This window comes from Globicephala melas, chromosome 14, assembly GCF_963455315.2.
Source record: "Globicephala melas chromosome 14, mGloMel1.2, whole genome shotgun sequence".
Taxonomy (NCBI): domain Eukaryota; kingdom Metazoa; phylum Chordata; class Mammalia; order Artiodactyla; family Delphinidae; genus Globicephala; species Globicephala melas.
In genome coordinates this window covers 35712315-35739284 of record NC_083327.1, presented here as the reverse complement: position 1 = coordinate 35739284, position 26970 = coordinate 35712315, and the positions used below count along the sequence as shown (strand labels likewise).

The 26970-nt window shown below is 41.9% G+C and overlaps 1 protein-coding gene across 1 annotated transcript in view; it reads left to right on the top strand.

The window, feature by feature from the left end:
- PREP (prolyl endopeptidase) overlaps positions 1 to 26970 on the top strand; it is a 136825-nt gene that overhangs the window by 101958 nt on the left and 7897 nt on the right. Inside the window, exons 11-13 of the mRNA XM_030882944.3 lie at positions 14990 to 15126; positions 16285 to 16379; positions 19658 to 19789. Coding sequence (XP_030738804.1) covers positions 14990 to 15126; positions 16285 to 16379; positions 19658 to 19789 — 364 coding nt within the window. The remainder of the gene's footprint in view (positions 1 to 14989; positions 15127 to 16284; positions 16380 to 19657; positions 19790 to 26970) is intronic.

The window sequence follows — 26970 nt, the reverse complement described above, 5'->3', positions numbered from 1 at the left end:
TGTGCCAGCTTCCTGGTTCAGGGGCTTTTGCCAATGCTGTCCTTGATTCGGGGCCCCCCTTGGCTTTGTGCAGGTTATTCCATCCCCCACCCCACGGGTGCAAACTGCTTGATTGCAGGAACACCGCTCCCCTTTCTCCTCTTTTAACATCTGTCTCTCTTTAATAGTTCACACTCTTAAGAATGCATAACGGCCAGCCACAAATGGTTAAGCTGCAAAGTTCTCTTCTGTTCTGTTACTGAACAGTCTGGCTAGAGTTTGTCTTTTCAACATTGGTTATTTTATTTTTCTAGTGCAATAAAATAAATAAGTGGTCTGATGTAGGTGTGAGTTAATGAGGATTTGAAATGGATTTCAAGCATTCTTTTTTTTTTTTTTTTTTTGCGGTACGCGGGCCTCTCACTGCTGTGGCCTCTCGCGCTGCGGAGCACAGGCTCCGGACGCACAGGCCCAGCGACCATGGCTCAGGGGCCTAGCCGCTCCGCGGCACGTGGGATCCTCCTGGCCTAGGGCACGAACCCATGTCCCCTGCATCAGCAGGCGGACTCTCAACCACTGCGCCACCAGGGAAGCCCTTCAAGCATTCTTATTGGGTGTTTATGATGCAGTTGCAATCTCATGAGTCAATTACCAGAACCAAACAGTGCAAGAGCCATAAAGCTCATCCACCGTGGCACTGCTAAATTAATAGATTAACAGCTACACACAGGAAAATGGCAGATGTTAAATATCTTTCATTAGTAATAAGTTGGAAGTTTGGGATCCCTTATCCATGCTTATACAGCCTCTTAAGTACCTCAACCAGAGTTAATTTATATTTTTTTACTTTTCAGCTTACAAGCACTGTGATGCCAGACTCTAGATTGCTGTGTTTGTATGGATTTTTAAAAAATTTTTATTCAATTTATTTAAACTAAAAACAAAAAACAGTTCACCCATTTCTCCTACCCCCCACCTCTGGCAACCACCACTCTGTCCTCTGAATCTATGAGCTTAGTTTTTGTTTTTGTTTCGTTTTCTTAGATTCCGCATATAAGAGAGAGCATATGGTATGTGCCTTTCTCTGTCTGACTTAATTTCACTCGGCATAATGCCCTCCAGGTCCATCCACGTTGTGGCAAATGGCAGGATTCATTCCTTTTTATGGCTGAGTAATATGCCTGTGTGTGTGTGTGTGTGTGTGTGTGTGTGTGTATCTCACAATTTTTTTGATCCATTTATCTATTGATGGACACTTAGTTGTTTCCATATCTTGGCTATTTTAAATAATGCTGCAGTAAACATAGGGGTACATATATCTTTTTAAATTAGTGTTTTCACTTTCTTCAGATAAATACCCAGAAGTGGAATTGCTAGATCATGTGGTAGTTCTATTTTTGATATCTTTTGAGGAACCTCCATCACCATTTTCCATAGTGGCTGCACCAATTTACACTCCCCCCAACAGTGCACAAGAGTTCCCTTTTCTCCACATTCTTGCCAACACTTGTTACTTCACGTCTTTTTGATAATAGCCATTTTAACAGGTAAAGTGACATCTCATTGTTTTTTGTTTTATAAATTTATTTATTTATTTTTGGGTGTGTTGGGTCTTCGTTTCTGTGCGAGGGCTTTCTCTAGTTGCGGCGAGCGGGGGCTACTCTTCATCGCGGTGCGCGGGCCTCTCACTGTTGCGGCCTCTCTTGTTGCGGAGCACAGGCTCTAGACGCGCAGGCTCAGTAGTTGTGGCTCACGGGCCTAGTTGCTCTGCGGCATGTGGGATCTTCCCAGACCAGGGCTCGAACCCGTGTCCCCTGCATTGGCAGGCAGATTCTCAACCACTGTGCCACCAGGGAAGCCCTGTCTCATTGTTTTGATTTTCATTTCCCTGGTGATTAACGGTGTTGAGCATCTTTTCATGTGCCTGTTGGCCATCTGTATGTCTTCTCTGAAAAAATATCTATCCAGATCTTTTGCCCATTTTTTAATTGGATTATTTGGTCTTTGCTATTGAGTTGTATGAGTTCTTTATATATTTTGGAGAGTAGCCCCTTACCAGATGCATGATTTGCGATTATTTTCCCCCATTCAGTAGGTTGCCTTTTCACTTTATTGAAGGTTTCCTTTGCTCTGCAGAAGTTTTTTGGTTTGATGTAGTCCCACTTATTTATTTTTGCTTTTGTTCCTTTTGCTCTTGGTGTCAGATTCAAAAAATCATCAAGACCCATGTCAAGAAACTTACCATCTATGTTTTCTTCTAGGAGTCTTATGGTTTCAGGTGTTATGGTCAAGTCTTTAATCTATTTTGAGTTAATTCTGGTGTATAGTGTAAGACAGTGGTCCATTTTCATTTTTCTGCATGTGGCTGTCCAGTTTTCCCAACACCATTTATTGAAGAGACTGTCCTTTCCCTATTGTATATTCTTGGTTCCTTTGTTGTAAATTAGTTGACCATATGAGCATGAGTTTATTTCCGGGTTCCCTATCCTCTTACACTGATCTGTGTGTCTGTTTTCGTGCCAGTACCATAGTGTTTTGATTACTCTTGGTTTCTAATATAGTTTGAAATCTGGACACATGATTGCCTCCAGCTTTGTTCTTTCACAAGGTTGCTTTGGCTGTTCCGGGTCTTTTGTGGATCCATACAAATTTTAGGATTTTTTTTTCTATTTCTGTGAAAAATACCATTGCAATTTTGATAAGGATTGCATTGAATCTCTATATTGCTTTGGGAAATATGGATATTTTAACAATATTAATTTTTCCAATCCATGAGCATGGGATGTCTTTCCATTTACTTGTGTCTTCTTCAGTTTCTTTCATTAATGTCCTGTAGTTTTCAATATATAGGTCTTTCATCTCCTTGGTTAAATTTATTCCTATGTCTTGTATTCTTTTTGATGCAATTATAAATGGGACTATTCTAATTTCTCTTTCTCATAGTTCATTATTAGCATAAAGAAATGCAACAGATTTTTGCATACTGATTTTGTATCCTGCCACTTTACTGAACTTGTGGATTAGTTCTAACAATGTTTTGGTGGAGTCTTTAGGGTTTATATATATATGATATCGTGTCTTCTGCAAATAGTGACAGTTTTACTTCTTCCTTTCCAGTATGGATACTTACTCCTTTTTCTTGTCTAATTGCTCAGGCTAGGACTTGCAATACTGTGGTGAGTAATTAGTGGCAAGAGAGGATATCCTTGTCTTGTTCCTGACCTTAGAGAAGGGCTTTCAGCTTTTCCCCATTGAGTATGTTGTTAGCTCTAGGCTTATCGTATATAGCCTTTATTATGTTGAGGTATGTTCCCTCTATACCTGCTTTGTTGAGAGTTTTTATCATAAATACGTGTTGAATTTTGTCAAGTGCTTTTTCTGCATAAGATTTTTAACCCTTCATTTTGTTAATGTGGTATATCGCATTGACTGATTTGTGGGTGTTGAACCATCCTTGCACCCCTAGAATAAATTCCAATTCAATATATTGTTGGATTTGGTTTGGTAATATTTTGTTGAGGATTTCTTTTAATTAACTACCACTTAAAACACTTTTTCTTATGTTTGATTGAAGCATGGGGTCCAGTTTGAGCATTCACTTCCGCATTTGTCCAGCATTCATTTTCTAAGTGCCTGCTGTCCTCTGGGCACTGTATTAGGTATAGATGTAAATTGATGCACGGCCCCAAGAGGGAGATGCATGATGGTGCAATAGTTGTGCCATTGAGGGTTCAAGAGGAGCCCCTGGGGGAAGGGCCAGAGGATTTGCTGATCCCTTGTTTACAGGGGCTAACAGCATGGAGTCTGGAGTCAGACAGCCCAGGTTCAAATCCTGACTCTATCACTTATGAGATATATGTTTTGGACTAGTTACTTTTCTGTGTCAAAGTGACTTCCCTAAAAAATGGCAGTATTCATGGTATAAAGTGTGAATTAAAATGAGGGAATATTTATAACGCTCTTAGAGTAGTGTTTGGTACATGGGAAAAACTATGTAAGTGTTTTAAACAAATCAAGTAAAAGAAATACTGTACATTGTGACCAAAGTAAGGACTAAGGAAAACTCTATTGTGAAAAATATAGAAACTAAGTGGCAGGCATTTTAATATTTGTTTTTAAATGTATGGAAACTTTAGTCGATAGTTAACTTATATAGGAATTTACTATTACTAGGTTCTGTCTCCAGAGCCTTGGATAACTTTTGTTCCCTGTATTTTCAGTTATTTTGACTTTTTCAGGTAGAGAAGAACTTTGTAACAATTAGGGAAGTTCCCAAATGAAATGACCTGCCATTTGTCTTGTTGTAAATTTCTTTCTCATTACTAGAAATATCCAAGCAAAGGTTGAACCTGCCTGAGATGTAGCTCTGGGGATGCCTGCATTGGGTAGGAGTAGATGGGGGTCAAACAAGTGAATTCCTAAGAGCCGATGATTTGTTTCTTTTCAGTCATACTTTAGTCTGTTCAGGCATGTGACATTGGGAGCCAGGGTCTGGAGATGTGAAATGGCAGTTTCACTGGAGAAGATGGTTGGGAAGGATTCACAGATGTTGAAGGCGGAGAGTAGAGTCTCAATTGCTGGTCTCAAACGTGGACTTCATTTTGTGGAAAATGGGGAGGCATTGCAGTTTTCAGTAGGGGAATGACCTAGATTAAAAGGAAGATGTTTTTTTGATTGCAGGGAGATTAATCTGGTAACAAGTATCCAAAGATTGGAAGCAAGAGTCCTGTTAGGAGACAAGGCCACCATGTGGATAGGCAGGGCTAGATAAGATGACATGTGAGAGGCATCCAAGATGACTTTGAGCCTCAGGAACTGAGGCTGGCTGGTATATAGGAATTTGTGGGATTGGAAAGAGAGTGTTTAATATGTAATTGTAACTCATTTATTCAGTCAACAAATAAATTCATAAACAAATGTTACTGAATGCACACAGTGCAGGGCTCATAGTGACCTGAGGTTGGACTCATCATGCTGTTTTCCTGAAGAACAAAACAGACACACGTGCATTCCACATGCAGCCTAAAAGCCCACTGTGGTGAGCCTCATCAGGGGGCAATGTATGCATTCTTAGAGAGCACCTCAGAAACAATGCCTGTTAAGAAACAGAAACTGCTTTCTCTGAACCTCTGCATATAGTAAGTAGGTCCTTCACTTTTATGAAAATGTCTGATTGTGTGTTTGCCTTGACCACAAGGAAATCGGGGCAGTGGAACTGACGGTGGCTTTTATGTTTCACAGTCAAGTCATATTTATTCATCATAGCCCCTTATGTCTTTCTACCTTAAAATACGTGAATACCTCTAAACTCTAAAAACTCATCAAGTGCCATGTTCCACTTGTGTCTGTACCACTGGCTTTCTTTCCTCACGTTCAGAACCTTCCACTTTCTATTTCACTTCTTGCTGCACAGTTTGAGACCGGGAATAGGTTCATTATTCCAAAGAACAGATGGCTGAGCCTTTGAGAGCCGGTGCATTTCTGCAGAGACTATGCATATAGCACTTAGCACATCGTTGGTGCTCAAGAAATGTCCCAAAAATTAAAACAGATTTTTTAAATAGACCGACTTCGCTGTCGTTGAGGTGCCCCACAGGAGTTTTTTAAATCTCCAGTGTTACAAAAATGTCCAGCCATCCTGCGGAAAGCAGACTAAAACAATCTGAAATAAACACTTCCCTTTATATTTTCTGCCCAAAGGTGACCCTTAAACTCTCCCCCACTCCTCCAAAGTTAAAAGTCTAGAAGAGAGATAGGGTCACAACCTTCCTTGTATCTGAAACAGGCTAGTATTTTTAACGTAAGCACAGCTCAGAAACGTGCAGCGCCTCCCGAAGTTCTTCGTATACTTGTTTTACGAGCTAATGGGGGCACGGAGGTTGCCTTCTGCCCAGTTCTCTGGGTGATGGAATGTCCCGTTCCCTGTTTGCATTGAGCACGGAATTTCTGAGCAGCTCTGCTCCTCGTCACATGTGTCTGCCATCCTTAGCACAGGCCACACAAGGGGCTCTGTCAAGTCTGATGGGAAGGGAAGCTCAGCGCCCTTTATGAACATTCTCCTTTCAACCCGTCAGGCTCTAAAATTAGGCAGGAGTCGCCCTCACCAGACATTCCTCTCTGCAAAGGGCTTGCCCTTTACCGTTTTCCTTCACCTTGCGTGGACGAGCACATCCCATTACCCGTGATAACGAGAGTCCTGGCGTTTGCCTCAGAGAGCACCAAGTCTGAATCAGATTAACTGTGGGGCTGAAGATTGTTTGTTTGGGGAACTTAAATGGTCTCACATGTTCAAATGTGTTAGCAAAATTGATTTTATTACTAAATGTATTATTATCTCCAGAAAAGTAATCATTTCAGCAGAGAGAGCTGATCTTTTCATAACTGATGTCATTCTCTTGAAGAACAGTAACGTTCCCTTGGTTTATGTTCACTTGCTCCTCTTTTTCCTTTAAAGGAAGATGTTTTTATTTCATCTGTATGAAGCCAGATTCACATGACAGCTGGACATGCATACAGATGAGCTGGACATGCATACAGATATACATGCATATCCGGAGAAAGACCACTTGACATTTGGTGATGCCTCGGCACAGTCATGCGGACAGTAGGGATGGTCATTTCTGACATTTTGGACTTATATAAAGTATAAACCTTTTCTCTCTTTTCCTCAAGAGTTTTTTAATTTAAAGGATGCAGGTCAGGGATCGGTGAGCTCTTATCTGTCAGTCATTTCATTAGAATACTGGTTTTAAATGTGCAAAATTAGAAGCTGCTTTAAACTGATTACTTATCAAGTTGGGGTTAGTTTTTCTTATGATACTCTCAAGCATTTTGTGTTTCATTTCTGAAGTGAATTGTGCCTTTTAAGAATACTATTGAAACTGAATTTTTTTAGTAGAATGGCATGGCAGGATATAGTGGGATTTTTATTATTCTTTTAATAATCTGTCCTCAAGGTGGTAACACTGATGACTGTTTAGAGAAGGATCATCTTTCTAAGCAGACCCATTCTGCTTTAAGAAATAATGATAAGTAATAACTCCTGTATCTGGAATGTGGCTTTTGACATGCTTGAATGAGTCTCCTTTTCAAGAGGGTAACGAAAACAAAAAAGCGAAGAAAGGGTACTTGTCCCCTGGATTCCCTAGAGGCCAGTGATCATTGTCTTGGGGGTGGGGGTGGGGAGAATATATTAAATTTATGTCAAAGTTTCTAACGTTTGCAAAATTTTGCATAATTACACCCAGGAAAGATGCTTACAAGGAAGTAATAGCTTGAAGTGAATTACTTTCTAATAGGGTAGAAAAAACGCTGGACCAGGGGCTTGGTGTTAATTTTACGTAAGCTAGCAGTGTTACCTGGCAGTTATCTTTATGGATCTTGGGTTTCTCGTTTCTAAAATGAGAGGGTGACCAGCTAGGTGAGGTCCCAGAGTGACATTCTCTCCTTGTATCTGAAACATTTATTGATTGATTGATTGATTTTTATTTTTTGTGCATTGGGTCTTCGTTGCTGCGCGCGGGCTTTCTCTAGTTGCGGTGAGCGGGGGCTACTCTGTTGCGGTTCGCGGGCTTCTCATTGCGGTGGCTTGTCTTCTTGCAGAGCACTGTCTCTAGGTGCGTGGGCTTCAGTATTTGTGGCATGTGGGCTCTGTAGTCGTGGCTCGCGGGCTCTAGAGCACAGGCTCAGTAGTTGCGGCGCACAGGCTTAGTTGCTCCACGGCATGTAGGTTCTTCCCAGACCAGGACTCGAACCCATGTCCCCTGCATTGGCAGGCAGATTCTTAACCACTGGGCCACCAGGGAAATCCCTGAAACATTTTAAATACCCAGAATTTGGGATGATCATCTTGATTCCCCAGGGCTGAGAAAGAGCTGACACCAGCTTTCTTTCCCAGGTGGAGCAGCCTCACAACTACTTGAAAATGCCCATCTCTGTCCTCTATCGAGGTACAGCGTGGGCTTCCCAGAGGGTGTGCTTCCTTATCGCCTTGTTGTGCTGAATGTTCTTGGTTTTAAATGTGGACTAACTTTGTTATGCTGCTGTGAGTCTACAAAATGAAGTACGTACGTTTTAAAGGGGAGGAACACGGAATTAAGGCAGGAAACATTCTAAAGTCAGTGTGTGATCAGTCTCTGGTTGGCTTACTAATGTCTAGAACTAACTGTGGCTTTGAATCGCCGTCACGATGTTTATTTTTCATCTGTGGTGTCCCTGATGAAGGTTGCGTATCAAAACACGATAAAATAGTCCCTCTCACGTGGTCTCACGGGTGCTTCCAAAGACACTGTCTTAAATTCTTCGGTGGCGCTTGTGTCGGTGAAGGTGGACAGGCGTGCCAGGGGAAAGACCCGGTGCTGACCCTGGTGTCACAGGCTCCTGGTTGGACTGGACCTATCGCACGGACCGTTTGCTCTGCTGCTGACAGGAACGGGGTAGACGGGGCCCGTCAGCCTCACATGATGAGCTGTTGGACCTAGATGACGGACAGACTTTTTCTGTTACTCAAGTGGGTGCCTGCTGGATCCCATGGGAGCACTTTGTTGTCCTGTCCGTTAAGGGTCCCATAAAGGCTTTGGCATCCCATCAAAGGTCTGTGCCCACAGTGGACACTCAAAATGAACGGATGTGTATTGTCAGCTCGCTCTCAATCGGTTACAATTATGAGGGCGAAAAGTCTTTTTGCTTTTTAGCTTGAACCTGGGTGGTGGTGTAGCAATAAACTATTGAAAACAGCCCATGGGTTCAAGCTTCAGCAGTCGCCTCCTCATCAAGCAGTAACGGCTTGTGTATCATATAAATAGATAAAATATATTATGGTTGTTGTGTGTTACTAATAATAGTTCGAGGCGCCACTGCTCCTACCACCGCTTCACTTTAGCCAGTGAGAGGAGTCAGGGAGACCAGGTGGGTTTGAGGCTAGTGTGGCAGGGAGTCCTGAGCAGGGTCACCAGCACACATGCGCGAGGAGAGGCCTGAGAATTGAAGTGGCCGAGTGATGCCTGGGCGTGGGGTCCTTGGCATAAGATGTGATTCTGAGAGTTGGCAGTTGGGTGGCTGAGGAGAGAGTGAAGTAAGGGACCACTGCTACTACCCAAAATGAGAGAGCCCCAAAGAGGAGCCTGTACAGGTACACCTAGAGCACGTTGGCTTGCAGATGTAGACGGGCCACCCACCGTGTGACATCACAGCCCTCACAGTGGAGCAACCTGAGGGGCTTTCTAACCAGCCCCTCAACAGGGACCTGCAAATGTGGGCGTGAAGGTCCTTAGCACGGAGTAGTTTATTGGAACTCTCTGAGATGGCAGATGGGGTATTTGCAGAGAGAAAAGAGAAGACCAAGTATAGAAAACTGCAAAACAGTAGCATTTGGCAGCAGGAAGAAGAGCTAGTAATGGATCAATTAGGAAGGTTGAAAGAGAATTAGAGAAATACTGCACCCAGGAAGCCAAAGAAGCAGCTGCAAGATAGGGATCGAAACAGATGAGGCCTGGGAAGAAACCAATTCAAAAACGGCATTTCTGAAAAATGGGAAAAAGAATTATTCTTTAGTAAATGGTGTATAATAGGTGGCTATTTGGGGAAAAGTAGTTAGATACCAGATCATATGTAAAAAGAAACTTCATTTGGATAACCATAAATGTAAAAATTCAAAATGAAAATATAGACAAATATTTTTACACCTTGGGGTGAGGGAGTCCTATCTGTATATGTGCTATGTAAATATATTCAAGATACCACAAAGAAAGTTTAAAAACAGGCTACAGACTGGGAGGAAATACAAACAAAATATGTGACAGAAAGAAAGGTAAATGTCCTTAATGTAAGAAGAGTTTCTGTTAACTAATCAGAAAGGTAAAACACACTGAAAGCGTGGGCACACTTTGTTTTCTGAGGAAGAGATATAAAATGACCAATTAACAGATGAAAATCTTTGCTAATCTAAAAACTGAGCCTTAAAACTGATGAGATGGTAATGTTTGCCTTTTACACTAGCAAAAATTAAAATCCATCTTAACACCCACTGCTAATAAGAAATTGACACTTAGGTAATATTGTCATTAGGAGCTTAAGTTGATACACCATTTTTAGAGTATTAGTCAGAATCTATTGAATTTTTTTTTTATTGGAGTATAGTTGATTTACAATGTTACATTACTTTCTGCTGTATAGCACAGTGAATCAGTTATACATATAGCCACTCTTTTTTAGATTTTCCCATATGTCATTACATAGTATTGAGTAGTTCCCTGTGCTATACAGTAGGTCCTTATTCGTTATCTATTTTATATATAGTAGTGTGCATATGTCATTCCCATTCTCCCAATTTATCCCTCCTCCCTGTTTCCCCCCGTAACCATAAGATTGTTTTCTGCATCTGTAACTCTATTTTTATTTATAAATAAGTTCATTTGTACCATTTTTTTAGATTTCACATATAAGCAATATCATATATTTGTCCTTCTCTGTCTGCTTTCACTGTGTGACAATCTCTTGGTCCATCCGTGTTGCTGCAGATGGCATTATTTCATTCGTTTTTATGGCTGAGTAATATTTCATTGTATATATGTGGCACATCTTCTTTATCCATTCCTCTGTCGATGGGCACTTAAGTTGCTTCCACGTCCTAGCTATTGTAAATAGTGTTGCAGTGAACTTTGGGGTGCATGTATCTTTTCGAATTATGGTTTTCTCCAGATATATGCCCAGGAGTGGGATTACTGGGTCATATGGTAGCTCTGTTTTTAGTTTTTTAAGGAACCTCCGTACTGTTCTCCATGATGGTTGTACCAATTTACATTCCTACCAATGAGGTGGATAACCTCATTGTAGTTCCGATTTGCATTTCTCTAATAATTAGTGATGTTGAGCATCTTTTCATGTGCTTTTTGGCCATCTGTACAGTATGGACCATCCATGTGGGTCTTACTCTGTCTTGCCTGCCACAGACCGCTTCCTGCACTCTCCTCCGAATCCCAGAAGCTCCCTCTCTGTCCCAGCTGATCCCCCTGCCACCGGTGAGGGGGCTTCCCTGAGTGCAGGAACCTTTCCTCTCCTATAGCTCCCCCCCGCCAGGGGTGCAGGTCACGTCTCGTTTCCTTTTCTTTTCTTTCTTTCATCCTACCCAGTTGTGTGGGGATTTTTCTTGTCCTTTTAGGTGTCTGAGGTCCTCTGCTAGTGTTCAGCAGGTGCTCTGTGAGAATCGTTTCATTTGTAGATGTGTTCTTGATGTACTTGTGGGGAGAGGTCAACTCCACATCCTCCTATTCTGACATCTTGGCTCTAACTCCTGTGTTGAATTTTTAAATGCACATACACTTTGATTTAGCAATCATGTCTAAGAACACATCCTATAGAAATTATAGCATGAGTATATAAGATTTGTGTAAAAGGGATCTATTCTATCAATCAGTGTTGATAACAGAAAAAGAGTAGTCTGAATAGCCTTTGGTGAGCAAATGGTTAAATAAGTTTGTGTACTTTCATACGATGAAGTACGAGGCAGCCACTTTGTTAAATGAGGTAAATCTGGGTATCTTTACCTGGAAGGAATTCCACATTAGGTAGCTGAGTGGGGAGAAGCCGACTAAGTTTTATCCCAATATTGGCCTGATTCTGTATATTGCCTTTTAATAATAACCTGTGTATGTGAATACGTGTAAACAGATGTGTCTCTATAAGCATGCAGAAAAGTTCGGAAGGATCTACACCACCAGGGTAGAGGTAGGGGTGGAGGGGCAAAGACAAGAAAATTCATCACTGCCCTTCGAAAGGGCAGTGGTGAGGATAGGACTGAACGAGGCAGGCCAATGTGAGCTGTGGGTGTAGGTTACTGTGGATATGTTTGATCGGGAAGGAAGCAGGAGGGACAGGCATGGCGGTACAAAAGATTTGGGGCGTTGTTGTTGTTATGTAGGATAGGAGAAATTTGAGTCTGTTTGTACGCCAAGGAAAGGGAGACAATACAAAAAGAAAACGTTGTGGTAATCAGAAGAGTGTGGTAGTAGTGGACTTAGTAAGAAATGAATGATCCTCCTTTCTCTGGGGTTCAGAGGGTGAGTGAAGTTGGCAGAAGGTTTTTCCAGAACTCCAAGCAGATGGCCCCCATGAAGATAGGAAAGGCCGGATACAAAAGAGTAGGGGATGCACATGGGTGGTGTTGGGAATGGAAGAAAATGGGAAACGATGGGAACAGCTGGGAGATGTGCTAAATCTGCAGGTTTGGTCATCCACCTCCTACTTGTGGGACCAGAATTTCTGGGAATGAAGCCTAGGAAACTGCACTGTTAACATGTTTATCACAGATGCTTAGGCCCAACCCATAAGGTTCAAGAACCACTAGTGTAGATTATGAAGTGGAGCTTTTCGGTTGGGCCAGGTTTGGGAAGCACGTGGAAGCAAGGAGTGTGCTGCCTTTTCTTCCTTACCAGGCAAATCTAGAAAGAGACTTACCCACAAAGCCTCTCTGAAGAAGAGGCTTCAAGAGGAAATCAGAGTCAGTAAAGTCAAAGGAATGGAAAGAGCATAATGGGAACTAGCTGGGCTATTTTTAATGTCTGTTTCCAAACTGTCCACATGGATTCCTTCCATAGTTATCAAAAGACCCAGGAGTCAGTCTGCCTGTCTGTTGCGGGCAGGTTAAGGTTTATTGCCATCAATTGCCACTCGATCAATGGAAATGGCGTAAACACTGCTCTGTGCGTATGTATGGAGATTTGATAAAGATTTATACACGTATATATGTTACGTGTGTATGTTTATTTCAAGTCTGAAATGGCCTTCTTTTAAGGAGTTGTCCTGAAGGTGATTCTATTGTAGTCATGCTCACAGTGCCCTTTCACTTCTGGACAGCGTTCACGGTGTTGCTATTTTAACATCTCAACTACACCAGCTTAAAACTTGGGTATATTTTTGCAGCTATGGGCATAAGGGGGCCTTTGTGCTTTTGACTGTATTCCACAAGGATGCCTCTGTCCTGGAGCCAGATGGGAGCATTGCAGACGGAGGTGCAGGCACTGGAAATCCTATAGGTGGTAGCAAGCAAAGCAGTGCCAGAGGAGGAAGCCACGTTGCCCCGAAGCAAGAAGACAGAGCACTTTGCAAACAGGAGGCTCTGAGGGTCAGCTTAGTAGGGACAGAAGTGCACCAGTCCAGCTGACCAGGTGAAGAGTAGGACGCAGAAGGGGAGGTGCCTGAGGAGGGCTCAGCCGGGCTGGGGAGGGATTAGGTGCCGGGGCTGGGATTTGAGGATAGGTGGGAAGTCGGGAGGTAGCGGGGGGGAACGCTATTTTTTAAGCAGATGATTCAGTTAGGGTAGAATCATGTGAGACAGTTTGCTCCCCTGCCCACCCGCCCCCACGCTGTCTCCTCTGTGGTTAGAACGCGCCTACCTGAGGGCCTGGGTTTTAGCTCATTAGCCCCAGCCGTCGCCTGTACCTCTTACTCTGCATTTGCTTGTACTGCCCGCACAGTTACTCTCTATTAGTGGCTCCTCCTAACCGCCGCTAAATAACTTTAACTAAAACCCTGTCTCCTCTGATAACTTTGAACTCTGCCATGTATTCTCCATAATTCCTAAACAGTCAACTTTACATATATCTCAGTATTTCTCTCCAAAGTCAGAAGCAAATGCTTGTTATATTGTTCCTTGGCAGGTTTCAAAAAACGACCAGACTCGCAGGCATTAATGGTGGCCACGTAGTGCCTTTCTCCAAATCTGCCTCGCGTCCCTCCCTCTCCCCTGCCCGCCCCCCACTGTTTATTCCCAAGGACTTTGTGGACACTTTCCACGATAGAACTGCTACCTTAAAAAGCTTTGGATAGAATATGGCTCCGAGTCACACTGCCTGTAGAGGTTTATGTACCTGACTGTGACGTGTGAGGTCAGCAAGACGTTTCTAAGCTGGGGCACTTTCCAGGTGTCATTGGGATAAAGATACCATGTTTGACCAGAGAAAGCTATTTACAGATGGTCTATCTGGAAGAAGCCATTCTCAGCTTTGGATGACTTGGTGCTTATTCTGTGGCTTACCGTTTGAATAACATTTCATGTTCTCTTTCTAATCCTTTTTCTCTTATTCCTTTTATCCAAAAAGTCATGAATCTAGAAATGTTAACTGAACTTACCAGATTCAGGAAGGTTTGATGAGCCTTAATTATCAATCCTGGAGAAAGTGTCTTTGTTTAATCAGAAACAATAGGATTTCTATGTTGCTTCTTATCTACTCTCTAAAGCTAACATACGTTTTGTTGTTGCTAATATTTAATTAATAGTTGAACCTAGGAAAATGAAGAGGGGTTGAGTGTCTTAACATTTAGAGAGGAAGTTGAATATGAAATGTCTTTCCTAGAAAAACAGTCTTCCTAGATTGGCTTGTTTGGCAGAAGAGCCAAATCTGAGTTTCCGCTGCCGGGAGGGGTGCTCGGGAGCAGAGAACTGAATGCCTGTTCTCTTATATGGGCCTCGTGGAGACCCTAAGAGGTGGGCACGGTGGCCACATTTTAGGGATAAAGAACTAAAGCTGAGGGGCTTCCTTGGTGGCGCAGTGGTTGAGAGTCCGCCTGCCGATGCAGGGGACGCGGGTTCGTGCCCCGGTCCGGGAAGATACCACATGCCGTGGAGCAGCTGGGCCCATGAGCCATGGCCGCTGGGCCTGCGCGTCCAGAGCCTGTGCTCCCCAACGGGACAGGCCACAACAGTGAGAGGCCCGTGTACCGCAAAAAAAAAAAAAACTAAAGCTGAGTGAGGACAGACTTGGCAGGGGTCACCTAGCTTTTGAGAGTGGAAGAAGAATTCAAAGTCAAGTCTCCCTGTATTCACTACTCCACACTGTCTCCATAAAAACGGAAATATGCTTCACCATCAACTAGCCCCTTCATGGTACTGGATTTTCACTGTGCTACTCAACAGCTTGAAGAATTTACTACCTGTCTGTTTTTCCCATGTAAAAGCATGCAAGTGTTTACTCAGGAATGCTAAATCTAGCTGTTCTGCTTTCTTTTGTTCTAGATTTTCTACCCTAGCAAGGATGGTACAAAGATTCCAATGTTCATCGTGCATAAAAAGGGCATAAAATTGGATGCCTCTCATCCCGCTTTCCTATACGGCTACGGCGGCTTCAACATATCTATCACACCTAACTACAGGTAAGCGTGGCACCTCGGAACTTCAGCGTGCATCTGACCTTCTCCAGACAGTGAGGAGAAACCAGAGACTGCCTCTGCACCAGAGCCCCATCCCCTTGGTCCCCAGAGGGGAACCTGGATGAAAACAACACTGATTCCTGAGCAGCTCTTACTTTTGTTCATTTGTGCAACGAGTATTCGTTAAGCCTGCTCTGTGTTGGGAAGTGAGACGAGTAAGGAAGTGTCCTTACACCATTTTCTTCCCTGAACCAGTGGATATGCTGGTAGTTTCAGTAGAGACCCTCCGAGGTATAGGAAAAATGTTGAAGAGAGGACCACATGGGTGTATGGTCTGTACCTGCCTCAAACTCTCCTTTCCTCTGATCTTCAACATCCAGGAAATTAGCAGCCAGACCATCTTGAGCCTCAGGTTGCAGAAGCCCACAGTTTCCCCAGTTACTAAAAGGAAGAGTGGATAAATTTCAGAAATAGTTCTCAAAGCAAAATTAATTTTAGTTAACAGCAAACAGAAAAATAACCTCACTCAGTACTGTTAGGGTCAGAGTGGAACGAGAAGGAAGAAACATAAAATCCAAACTTTCTAAAGAAGCTCTGTGCTATAGTTTCTTCTGTTTATTTCTAGAAAACATTCTCTGGCCCTGGGCACGCGTTCTTATTTTCTGGTCAGTGTGCCTGATCTCCTCTACCTCTCTCACACCTAGTTTCAACGTCTAAATTTCTGTAAAACTGGAAAATCTGTTTAAAATTCATATTTCAGAAGGAGCCTTCTTTTTTCCAACTTGAACAATTTGGAGAGAGATACTGGGAGGGATGGTAGCAGGGGCTTTTACCGGGTGTGTAACAAGCACAGCACCATTCATACCAGGGCTGTGTCACGTGGGTGGCAGTATTTTGGTTGCCAAGACAGTTGTTTAAAATGAGGTATACTGCATGCTCCTGAAAAATGTATGAGCTTTGCAGTTAATCACTAGTCAGAAGTTATACCATTTCATTTAAACCGAGCAATGTAAAAAGTACTGGGCTTCCACGTAGATGACAGCACGTGCGGAGCACCTTCAGGGCTGTGTGTGCGGGTGCGGGTGCAGGTGTGGTGGAGGAGGACAGCGGCCCTCACTGGGCACAGGTAGTGGCAGGTTAACTGTTTTTACCATTTCTCAGTGTGTCCAGGCTCATCTTTGTGAGACACATGGGTGGTGTCCTTGCAGTGGCCAACATCAGAGGAGGTGGGGAGTACGGAGAGACGTGGCATAAAGGTGAGGTATTTTCTCTGCAGAAACGCAAATATGGCATAGCCCAAGCCGAGGGGATTAGGGGCAGAAAAGGATGCTTCCAAACACATTGCAGACACCATTCCCCCTTTCAATTGAAACAGCTCAGTCTTTTCAGTTTATTTTCCTTTGCAGTCTATTTTAATGAAGGACACCTTTTTCAGACGCATCTCCTACATACCATAATCAGTTTTTTTTGTTTTGTTTTTTTTAGCAATGTATAGCAATGTACATTTTTATCTATCACTGTCAGAAGTGAGTCTGGGGAATACTTTTGGTATTTATTGTGTCTCCTTCTCCTGTTAGCCTGGCTTTTTACTGTTTAGCATTATTGGCTATCTCAAAACAGACTGCAAAAACAGGCCATTTTCTCTTAAAAGAAAAGAGCACTCTACAACAGAGCTTTCCTATTCCCAGTTCGGGCATCTTTTGCTTGTTTTCTCTGATCTTCCCAACGTTGCTAAGAAATAGCATCCTCCTAGTGTTGCTGCTGGGACTCTGATAAAACCTGCACGTGCTAGATAAACACAAGAACACAGTCAGTTTTCTTTTCTGGTTTTAACGGTTCAGTCCCTGTTCTCTGGCCTCCTGAAGCATGTATTCTAGTTGATTGAGGAAACTGCTCCTATATTCAACTTTATTCCCCAGATTATCATTCTTTAAAAAAAAAATTATGGCAATCTTTACTTTTAAAGCCCCATCTCTTCCTTTTCTCTCTATACGGAGCACACCCCGTCTCCCAGGCTTTTGTGTATCTGGAATGCATAGACTAACCAATAACTTGAAGAAGATGTTCTTCCCTTACCTTATTCCTGTGTTTGTGGGAGGAGGGTGTGGGAAGCCCCTTCACTCCCGCTGGCTCCCTGCTTCTCCCCTCTCAACATCAGGCGTCCTGTGTAAGACAGTCTGCAGGCACGAGGGCGGCCCCCAGGGCTCAGGCTTGGCCAGCAGCACGTGGCAAGGAGGCTCTTCTGCAGCAGGAGCATCTGAGACCACCCTTTGGATCCGTACACCCACTTGTTCTTCTCTACCTCCTAAGGCCAAGGCTCTGGTTTTCTGCATCGATCAGATCAGCAAAGATGAGGGTAGATCTGTAAAGAGCTTTTTTCATAAGCACCTGTTAGATGTCAGGAGGCAGGAAAGGCCCAAGCCTAAATCCTCGGTCTTCAGCATGCACCCCAAGGACTGATGTCAGAGCAAGAGTGAGTGTCCCTAATGAACACATGGGCCCCCAGCCTGCCAGCCGTCGTCGGGCCAGCTGCTGCCAGGTGTCATCCTTGAAGGCTTTATTGATTGTCACTGTATTTGAAACAGCATAGAATTCATTGTATAGTTTTGACTTGGACCTGATATTAGAGTTTAATTACACTAAAATCATAGTGATATCTTACTGTGATAGTAAGAGATAACTAAGAAAGGAGGAATAAAAGTAAAATCTCTACACACCTTATGTTGGATGTACATCCCAAATCCATATGCTAAGTCTGAACCCCTTGACTCACCCAATTTCCTGGTTAAAAATGTTTAATGAACACACTTAAACACCCACCTGCACGGACTCCTGACCCAGTGGCCGTCTCCTCAAAGAACCCAAGTTCTTTGCCATAGAATTCCTCTGGTCCTCAGGTGTCCACCATGCTCTGGTAGGGAAGAGTGCCCTTGGTCTTGGTCAACTCTTTCATCTCTGTATTAATTATAACCAAGTTATTATCCAGAAGTCTTGGGGGGTGGGGGAGTTTGCAGCTTGACTGAAGCTAAAAGTTGATTACCTCTGTTTAGACTGATCATAAACTTTCTCCTAATTTAGGCAGTGAAAGGGCCTGAAATGGAACTTTTCTAGTTAGACCCTAGCATACTGAACCTCGATAAATCTAGATTTCATTCTGTTAATTGAGTTTAAAATTTAATGCTCTTCAAAAATATTATTATTCCTGGAAACTAAGTAATCCTAGCCATCTTAATTCACCAATACTTTCTTATTAAAATCTTAATAACATTTGTTTTGATATGAAAAAATTTCTTCTGAAAAAAATTTCTTCAGTAGCGCTGCTTCATCTTTAATTGAATTTCTGCAAAAATGGTTAATCTCAAATAGCTAATTAGATCTATGTCTGCTTTTTGTTCATTTCATTGGCAGTTATTTCAGACATCCGTTCCTTTGCGGGCATGACTTTGACTTTTGGCCTTTACTTTTGGATATTACAAGGCCTTACAAATGTTCCTCTCTTTAAGTGGTTTCTTTGTTTGGCTCTACACTGGAATGGCTTCTAGATGAGAAAGCCCAGATTCTCTGAGGAGATGCTTGAGATCCTCTTCATTCAAGCATAGAGAAACTAATGGGCTGCTCTGTGCAGCACCACGTCCCCACCTAATTCCTACCTGAGTTCCTTAAGTACCCGTGGGCAAAGTCAGAGAGCTTCCTTCTCGTAATCACGTCCCCACCTCAGACTCCGGCAGAGAGGAGGGGTGAGAAGTGCACCTCTCTGCACAGAGCACTTTCTTTATTTTTAAATTTATTTATTTTATATTTTATTTTTGGCTGCGTTGAGTCTTCGTTGCTGTGCACAGGCTTTTCTCTAGTTCTGGCGAGCAGGGGCTACTCTTCGTTGTGGTGCGCGGGCTGCTCATTGCAGTGGCTTCTCTCGTTGCGGAGCGCAGGCTTCAGTAGTTGTGGCGCACGGGCTTAGTTGCTCCGTGGCATGTGGGATCTTCCTGGGCCAGGGATTGAACCCGTGTCCCCTGAACTGGCAGGCAGATTCTTAACCACTGCACCACCAGGGAAGTCCGCGCAGAGCACTTTCATCTTCCCAGGGAGGGGGCAGCGCACTCGTCCCCATTGTCGCATGCTGTGTGGAACTCGAGGACTGGACTCTGCTCTGGGTCTTGTGTCAGTTTTGAGTCCAGCTCCTCCCAAGACACAGGTTCTTTTTGTTGACATGCTTTCACATTTTCATTCTCATGGTTGTCTGACGTCATAACAGATCATCTCTTCCCTTTGGGGCATTTGCCTTTTAAGTTCTAAGAGGTTTTAGAAAAATACAAAGGCACCATATGGATTAGCAGTTGTGGTACTGATGATGGATTTCCACAATGCATAACAAAATTTAAATGGAGGCATTTTTCTAAATGTAGTGGTAGTCCATTGTTTAAGTTGATCAGTAGTTGAAACTATGCCCTATCATCATTTGAATTCCCCTTAGGTTAAAATGTGATTTTTTTTTCTGTTTTGTTAATTAACTATCTTTCACTTTGGCACATTGTAGGTGGTATCTTGGCCAACAAACAAAACTGCTTTGACGACTTCCAGTGTGCTGCTGAATATCTTATCAAGGAAGGTTACACGTCTCCCAAGAGGCTGACTATTAATGGAGGTTCAAATGGGGGCCTCTTAGTAGGTGAGAACTGGGTTTCTTATTCATAGTACTTTACTAGTTAACTCTTGGAGTTTTCAGGTACTCTGATTTACTTTGGCTCATGGATGGGAGCAGTGGTACAGAAAAAGCAAAACCCATTTGTATTTGGGCATCTAATTAATGACATTTGAAGACACAACTACTGACTCAACTCATCATAGCCTGAAAAGCCCTTCCTCCTCCCTGTTCTGAGCTCTATCGGACTGGACTGCAATTCTTACCCTTCCCTCTCCCGCTCCCCACAGACTGGACCCACAGGTCTCTAGGGTTCAGTCAGCACATGCCTGAGCCTAATAACACACCTCTGACTGTGTTACCCAGAACTTGTAAGCTGTGATCACCACTAAACATTTGTTGAATACCTATGCCATGGGATGCTAGATGCTGTGGGTTCAGAGAAATAAGTCATGAAGGACAATGAGGTACACGCAAAGATGGATCCACAGCTTCATAGTCATGAAATAGTTCACAGCAATGTTCACCCTTGCTGAGCACCTTGCCAGGCTCAGTGCTGAGCCCTTGACATGCACATGGCCTGGGAGATGGGGACAGGTATTATCCCCATTTTACAGAGGAGGACGCTGGGGCACTGAAGAGGTTGAGTAGCTAGTGTGATGGTGGTGCTGGGGTTGACGCTTAGCACCGTGGCTTTAGATTCTGCTCTTTTAATCTCTATGTGGCACTGCCTCTAAGTGGATTTTCCTAATTTTTGGTAGTTAATGAATTTTTACTTTTCTTTTCATCTCTCAACAGTACTTAACATTGTAATGAACATTTATAGTGGTCCTGAACTTTGCTTGCTGGGTCCTACATCCAGTGTCATTAGGATACGAGGGGCCGTTGTACAAATGGAGAAGAGCACAGATAGACTCACCCTAAAAAGCACATGTGACCATTTTTAGCTTTCCGTCCACTGTTGTCAGGGGATCTTGTCACATTCACTCCGTTTCCTTGTCTTTGAAATTTACTGACTTGTGTCAAAACCTGAATTCCTGTCCTTATTACTTCTTTACCCCAATGGAATACAGTCTTGGAAAAAACATTTTCCCAGGGAGGTAAAATATATATATGTCCAAATAATTTGTTTAAATTTGGAAAGGGTAGAGATGTGGCCGAGATGGCAAAGTAGGAAAACCCCTGAGCTCACCTCCTTCCACGGGCACACCCAAATTACAACTATTTACAGAACAACTATGTATGAGAACAACCTGAAGACTAATAGAAAAGATTTTCCACAACCAAAGATATAAAGAAGGAACCACAATGAGATGGGTAAGGAGGGGCAGATGCACAGTATAGTCAAGACCCACAACCTCGGGCAGGTAAACCACAAATGGGAGGATAATCACAATTGCTGAGTTCCTTCCCAAGGAGAGAGGGGTTTGAGACCCACATCAGGCTCCCCAGTCCAGAGGTCCTACACCAGGAAAAGAGCCCCTAGAACATCTGGCTCTGAAGGCCAGTGGGGCTTACTTTGATGAGAGCCAGAGGGCTGTGGGAAATAGAGACTCCACTCTCAAAGGGTGCACACAAAATCTCACATGCTCTGAGTCCTGGCACAGAGGCAGTCATTTGAAAGGAGCCTGGTCAGATTCCTTTGCTAACCTTGAAGAGCCTCTCAGAGGGGCAGGAGGCAACTGGGACTCCTACTGGGGACACAGGTGCTGGTGGCAGACATTTTGGGGAACTCGTTCTACCACAGGGACACTGGTGCTGACAAGCACCATTCTGGATCCTCTCTCTGGCTATTAGCGCTGCACCACCAGCAGACTGGCACCAGCTCTGGTCATGCAGAGATCAGACCTTGCCTATCAGCATGCCCAGAATAGTTGGCCCTGCCCCAACAGAAGGGCCCGTGCAGCCTACATAGGAGGCACCCCTAGAGCATGTAACTGGTCACCAGAGGGAAGTCTGCTGCTGGGCCCTACAGGATATCACCTATATTAAGGATACTTATCCAAGCTCAGAAAACATAACCAACCTACCTAATACACAGAAATAAACACAGAGAATTAGGCAAAATTAGAAGACAGAACTATGTTCTTAAACGAAGGAGCAAGCTAAAACCCCAGGAAAAGAACTAAGCAAAGTGGAGATAAGTAATCTTATCCAATAAAGAGTTCAGGTAATGATTACAAAGATGCTCAACAAACTCAGGAGAAGAATGGATGAAGACAATGAGACATTTAACAGAAAGTTAGAAAATATAAAGAAGAGCCGAAAAGAGGTGAAGAATACAGTAACTGAAATAAGAAATATACTAGTAGGAATCAACAATAGATTAGATGATACAGAGGAATGGATCAGAGACCTGGAAAACAGAATAATGAAAATCATCCAAGCTGAACAGAAAAAACCATTCTAAAAAATGAGAATAGCTTAAGAGACCTCTGAGACAACATCAGGCAAACTAACATTCACATTTTAGGGGACCAAGAAGAACAGAGAGAGGGGCAGAGAACTTATCTGAATAAATAGCTGAAAACTTCCCGAACCTGGGAAAGGAAACAAACATCTAGGTTGAGGAAACACAGAGAGTCCCAAATAAGATGAACCCAAAGAGGTCCACACCCAGACACAGAGACTCTTAAAAGGAGCAAGAGAAAAGCAACTAGTTACTTATAAGGGAACTTCCCTGGCTCTAGAAGAAATGTTAAAAGGCCTTCTCTAAGTGGAAAAAAAAAGACCACAACTAGAAATATGAAAATTATGAAAGGAAAAAAAACTCATTAGTAAAGGTAAACATCAAGATAGTAGATCAGCTACTTACAAAGTCAGTAAGAAGTTTAAAAGACAAAGTAGTAAAATCATCTATATTCACAATAGTAGTTAAGTTGGTACACAAAACAAAAAGTTTTAAAATATGACATCAAAACATTAAATATGGCAGGGGGGATATAAATGCAATATTATTAGAAAGTATTCAAAGTTAAGAGATCATCAACTTAATCACAAAGATATAGAGGTGGTTACGTATGAGCCTCCTGATAACCAAAACCAAAAATCAATAGTAGATACACAAGCAAAAAAGAGAAAGTAATCCAAACATAACACTAAATATAGTCATTACATCACAAGGGAAGAGAGCAAAAAAGAAGGAACAAAAAAGAACTACAAAAACTACCAGAAAAGTTTTTTAAATGGCAGTAAGTACATACCTATCAACAATTAATTTAAACGTAAATGGTCCAATCAAAAGATAGAATGGCTGAATGGATAATAAAATAAGACCCAACTATATGCTGCCTGAAAGAGACTCACTTCAGATCCAAAGACAGACACAGACTGAACGTAAGGGGATGGAAAAAGGTATTCTATGCAAATGGAAACAAAAAGGAAGCTGGGGTAGCAATACTCAGACAAAATAGATTTAGACAAAGTTTGTAACAAAACACAAGAGCATTACATGTGATAAAGGGGTCAATACAAGAAGAGGATATAACATTCATAAATATTTATGCACCCAGGAGAAAAGGGAACCCTCCTACACTGTTGCTGGGAATATAAATTGTACAACCACCATGGAGATCAGTATGGAGGTTGCTTAAAAAACTAAAATAGAACTATGATATGATCCAGCAATTACACTCCTGGGCATATGTCTGGAGAGAACCATAATTCGAAGAGATACATGCACCCCAGTGTTCACTGTGGCACTACTTACAATAGCCAAAACACAGAAGCAACCTAGTTGTCCATCGACAGAGGAATGGATAAAGACAACATGGTACATATATACAATGGAATATTACTCATCCATAAAAAATGAAATAATGCCATTTGCAGCAACATGGATGGACCTACAGATTGTCAAACAGTGCAGTAAGTCAGACAAATATCAATATGATATCACTCATATGTGGAACCCCCAAAAAACGATACAAATGAACTTGTTTACAAAACAGAAGCAGATTCACAGATCTCAAAATCAAACTTATGGTTACCAGAGGGGAAAGGTGTGTGGTGGGGGGGATAAATTAGAAGTTTGGGATTAACAAATACACACTACTATATATAAAATAGATAATCAACAAGGACCTAATGTATAGCATAGGAAACTCTACTCATATTCTGTAATAACCTATATGGGAAAAGAATATGAAAAAGAATGGATATATGTATATGTATAAATGAATCACTTTGCTGTACACCTGAGACACTGTAAATCAACTATAATAAAATTAAAATTTGAAAGATATTTATGCACCCAACATAGGAGCACCTAAATGTACACGGCAAATATTGACAAACATAAGGGAGAAGTCGAGAGTAAAACAGTAACAGGGAACTTTAATACTCTACTTACATCAGTGGATAGATATTCCAGACAGAAAATCATTAAGTAAATATTGGCTTTAAATGACACATTAGATCAGATGGACTTTAAGAACATTCCACCCAAAAGCAGCAGAATACACATCCTTTTCAAGTGCACATGGAACATTCTCCAGGATAGATCATGCTAAGCCACAAAACACGACTGACTAAATTTAAGAAGATTAAAGTCACATCAAGCATCTTTTCTAACCACAACAGTATAAGATGATTAGACACTAACTACAAGAAGAAAACTGCAAAAAACAAACACATGGAGGCTAAACAATATGCTACTAAACAACGGGGGAGGGGGGTCACTGTTAAATCAAAGAGGAAACTTAAAAATACCTGGAGACAAATGAAAATGGAAACAGTGATCCAAAATCAATGGGATGCAGCCAAAGGAGTTCTAAGATGGAATTTTATAGCATTATAAGCCTGCCTCAGGAAACAAGAAAAGTCTCAATCTAACCTAACACCTAAAGTAATTAAAATAATAAAGATCAGAGCAATAATAGAGTCTAAAAAATAGAAAAGATAGATAAAACTAAGAGCTGGTTGTTTGAGAAGATAAAAAGCTAAACCTTTTACCAGACTCATCAAGAAAAACAGAGAGGGCTTCCCTGGTGGCGCAGTGGTTGAGAGTCCGCCTGCTGATGCAGGGGACACGGGTTCGTGCCCTGGTCCAGGAGGATCCCGCATGCCGTGGAGCGGCTGGGCCCGTGAGCCATGGCCGCTGAGCCTGCGTGTCCGGACCCTGTGCTCCGCAACGGGAGAGGCCACAACAGTGAGAGGCCCACGTACCGCAAAAAAAAAAAAGAAAGAAAAGAAAAACAGAGAGAGGGCCCAAAGAAAATCAGAAATGAAAAAGAAGTTACATCAAACACCACAAAAATGCAAAGGATCATACAAGATTACTATGACTAATTATACACAATAAAGTGGACAATCTACAGGAAATGGATAAATTCCTAGAAACTTACAATCTCCCAAGACTGAATCAGGCAGAAATAGAAAGTATGAACAGACCAATTACCAGTAATGAAGTTGAATCAGTAATATAAAAAAAAAAAAAAAAAAAACTCCCAGCAAATGAAAAGTCCATGACCAGATGTCTTCACAGGTGAATTCTACAGAACATTTAGAGAAGAGCTAACACATATCTTCTCAAACTCTTCTGAAAAACTGAAGAGAAAAGAGCACATCTGAACTCACTTTACAAGGCCAGCAGCATCACCCTGATACAAAAACCAGACAAAGACATCACAAAAAGAGGAAATTATAGGCCATTATCACTGGTGAACACAGATGTGAAAATCTTCAAAGTATTAGCAAACCAAATTCAACAACACATTAAAAGGATCATACACTACGATCAAGTAGGATTTATCCCAGGGATATAAGGATGGTTCAATATCTGTAAATCAATCAGTGTGATAAGCCACATTAACAAATTGAAGAATAAAAACCATATGGTCATCTCAATAGATGTGGAAAAAGCTTTTGACAAAATTCAACATCCATTTGTGATTAAAAACTCCTAGCAAAGTGGGTATAGAGGGACATACCTCAACATAATAAAGGCCTTGTATGACAAGCCCACCACTAACATCATACTCAACAGTGAAAAGCCAAAAGCATTTCCTCTAAGGTGAGGAACAAGACAAGAATGCTCACTCTCACCACTTCTATTAACATTGTATTGGGAGTCTTAGCCCCAGCAATCGGACAAGAAAAAGAAATAAAAGGAATTCAAACTGGAAACGAAGTAAAACTGCCACTGTTTGCAGATGACATACTATGTATAGAAAATCCTAAAGATGCCACCAAAGAACTAATAAATGAATTCAGTAAAGTTGCAGGATACAAAATTAATATACAGAAATCTGGATTTCTGTACCTTAAACTATCAGAAGGAGAAATTAAGAAAACAATCCCATTTAAAATTGCATCAAAAAGAATAAAATACCTAGGAATAAATCTCACCAAGGAGGTGGAAGACCTGTACACTGGAAACTGTAAGACACTGATGAAATTGAAGATGACACAAATTAAAAGATGTGCCATGCTCATGGATTTGAAGAATTAATATTGTTAAAATCACCCTACTACCCAAGGCAATGCACAAGATTCAGTGCAGTCCCTATCAAAATACCAGTAGCATTTTTCACAGAACTAGAACAAATAATTCTAAAATTTATTTGGAAACACAAAAGACCCCAAATAGCCAAAACGGTCTTGAGAAAGAAGAACAAAGCTGGAGGTATCATGCTCATTGATTTCAAACTATACTACAAACTCTAGTAAGCAAAATAGTATGGTACTGGCACAAAAACAGACATATAGATCAATGCAACAGAATAGACAACCCAAAAATAAACCACACATATATGGTCAGTCTAAAACAGAGGAAGGAAGAATATACAATGGGGAAAAGACAGCCTCTTCAGTAAATGGTGTTGGGAAACCTGGACAACTCCATGCAAGAGAGTCAAACTGTACTGCTTTCTCACATCATATGTGAAAATAAACTCAAAAAAATATTTAAATGTAAGAACTGAAACCATAAAACTCTAAGAAAACACAGTACACTCTTTGACATTGGTCTTCACAAACTTCTTTTGGGTATGTCTCCTCAGGCAAGGGAAACAAAAGCAAAAAACAAATGGGACTATAACAACCTAAAAAGCTTTTGCACAGTGAAGAAAACTCAACAAAATGAAAAGACAACCTACTGAATGTGAGAAGGTATTTGCAAACAATCTATCTGATAAGAGGTTAATGTCCAAAATATCCAAAGAACCCATACAACTCAACATCAAAAACAAACTCAATTAAAAAATGAG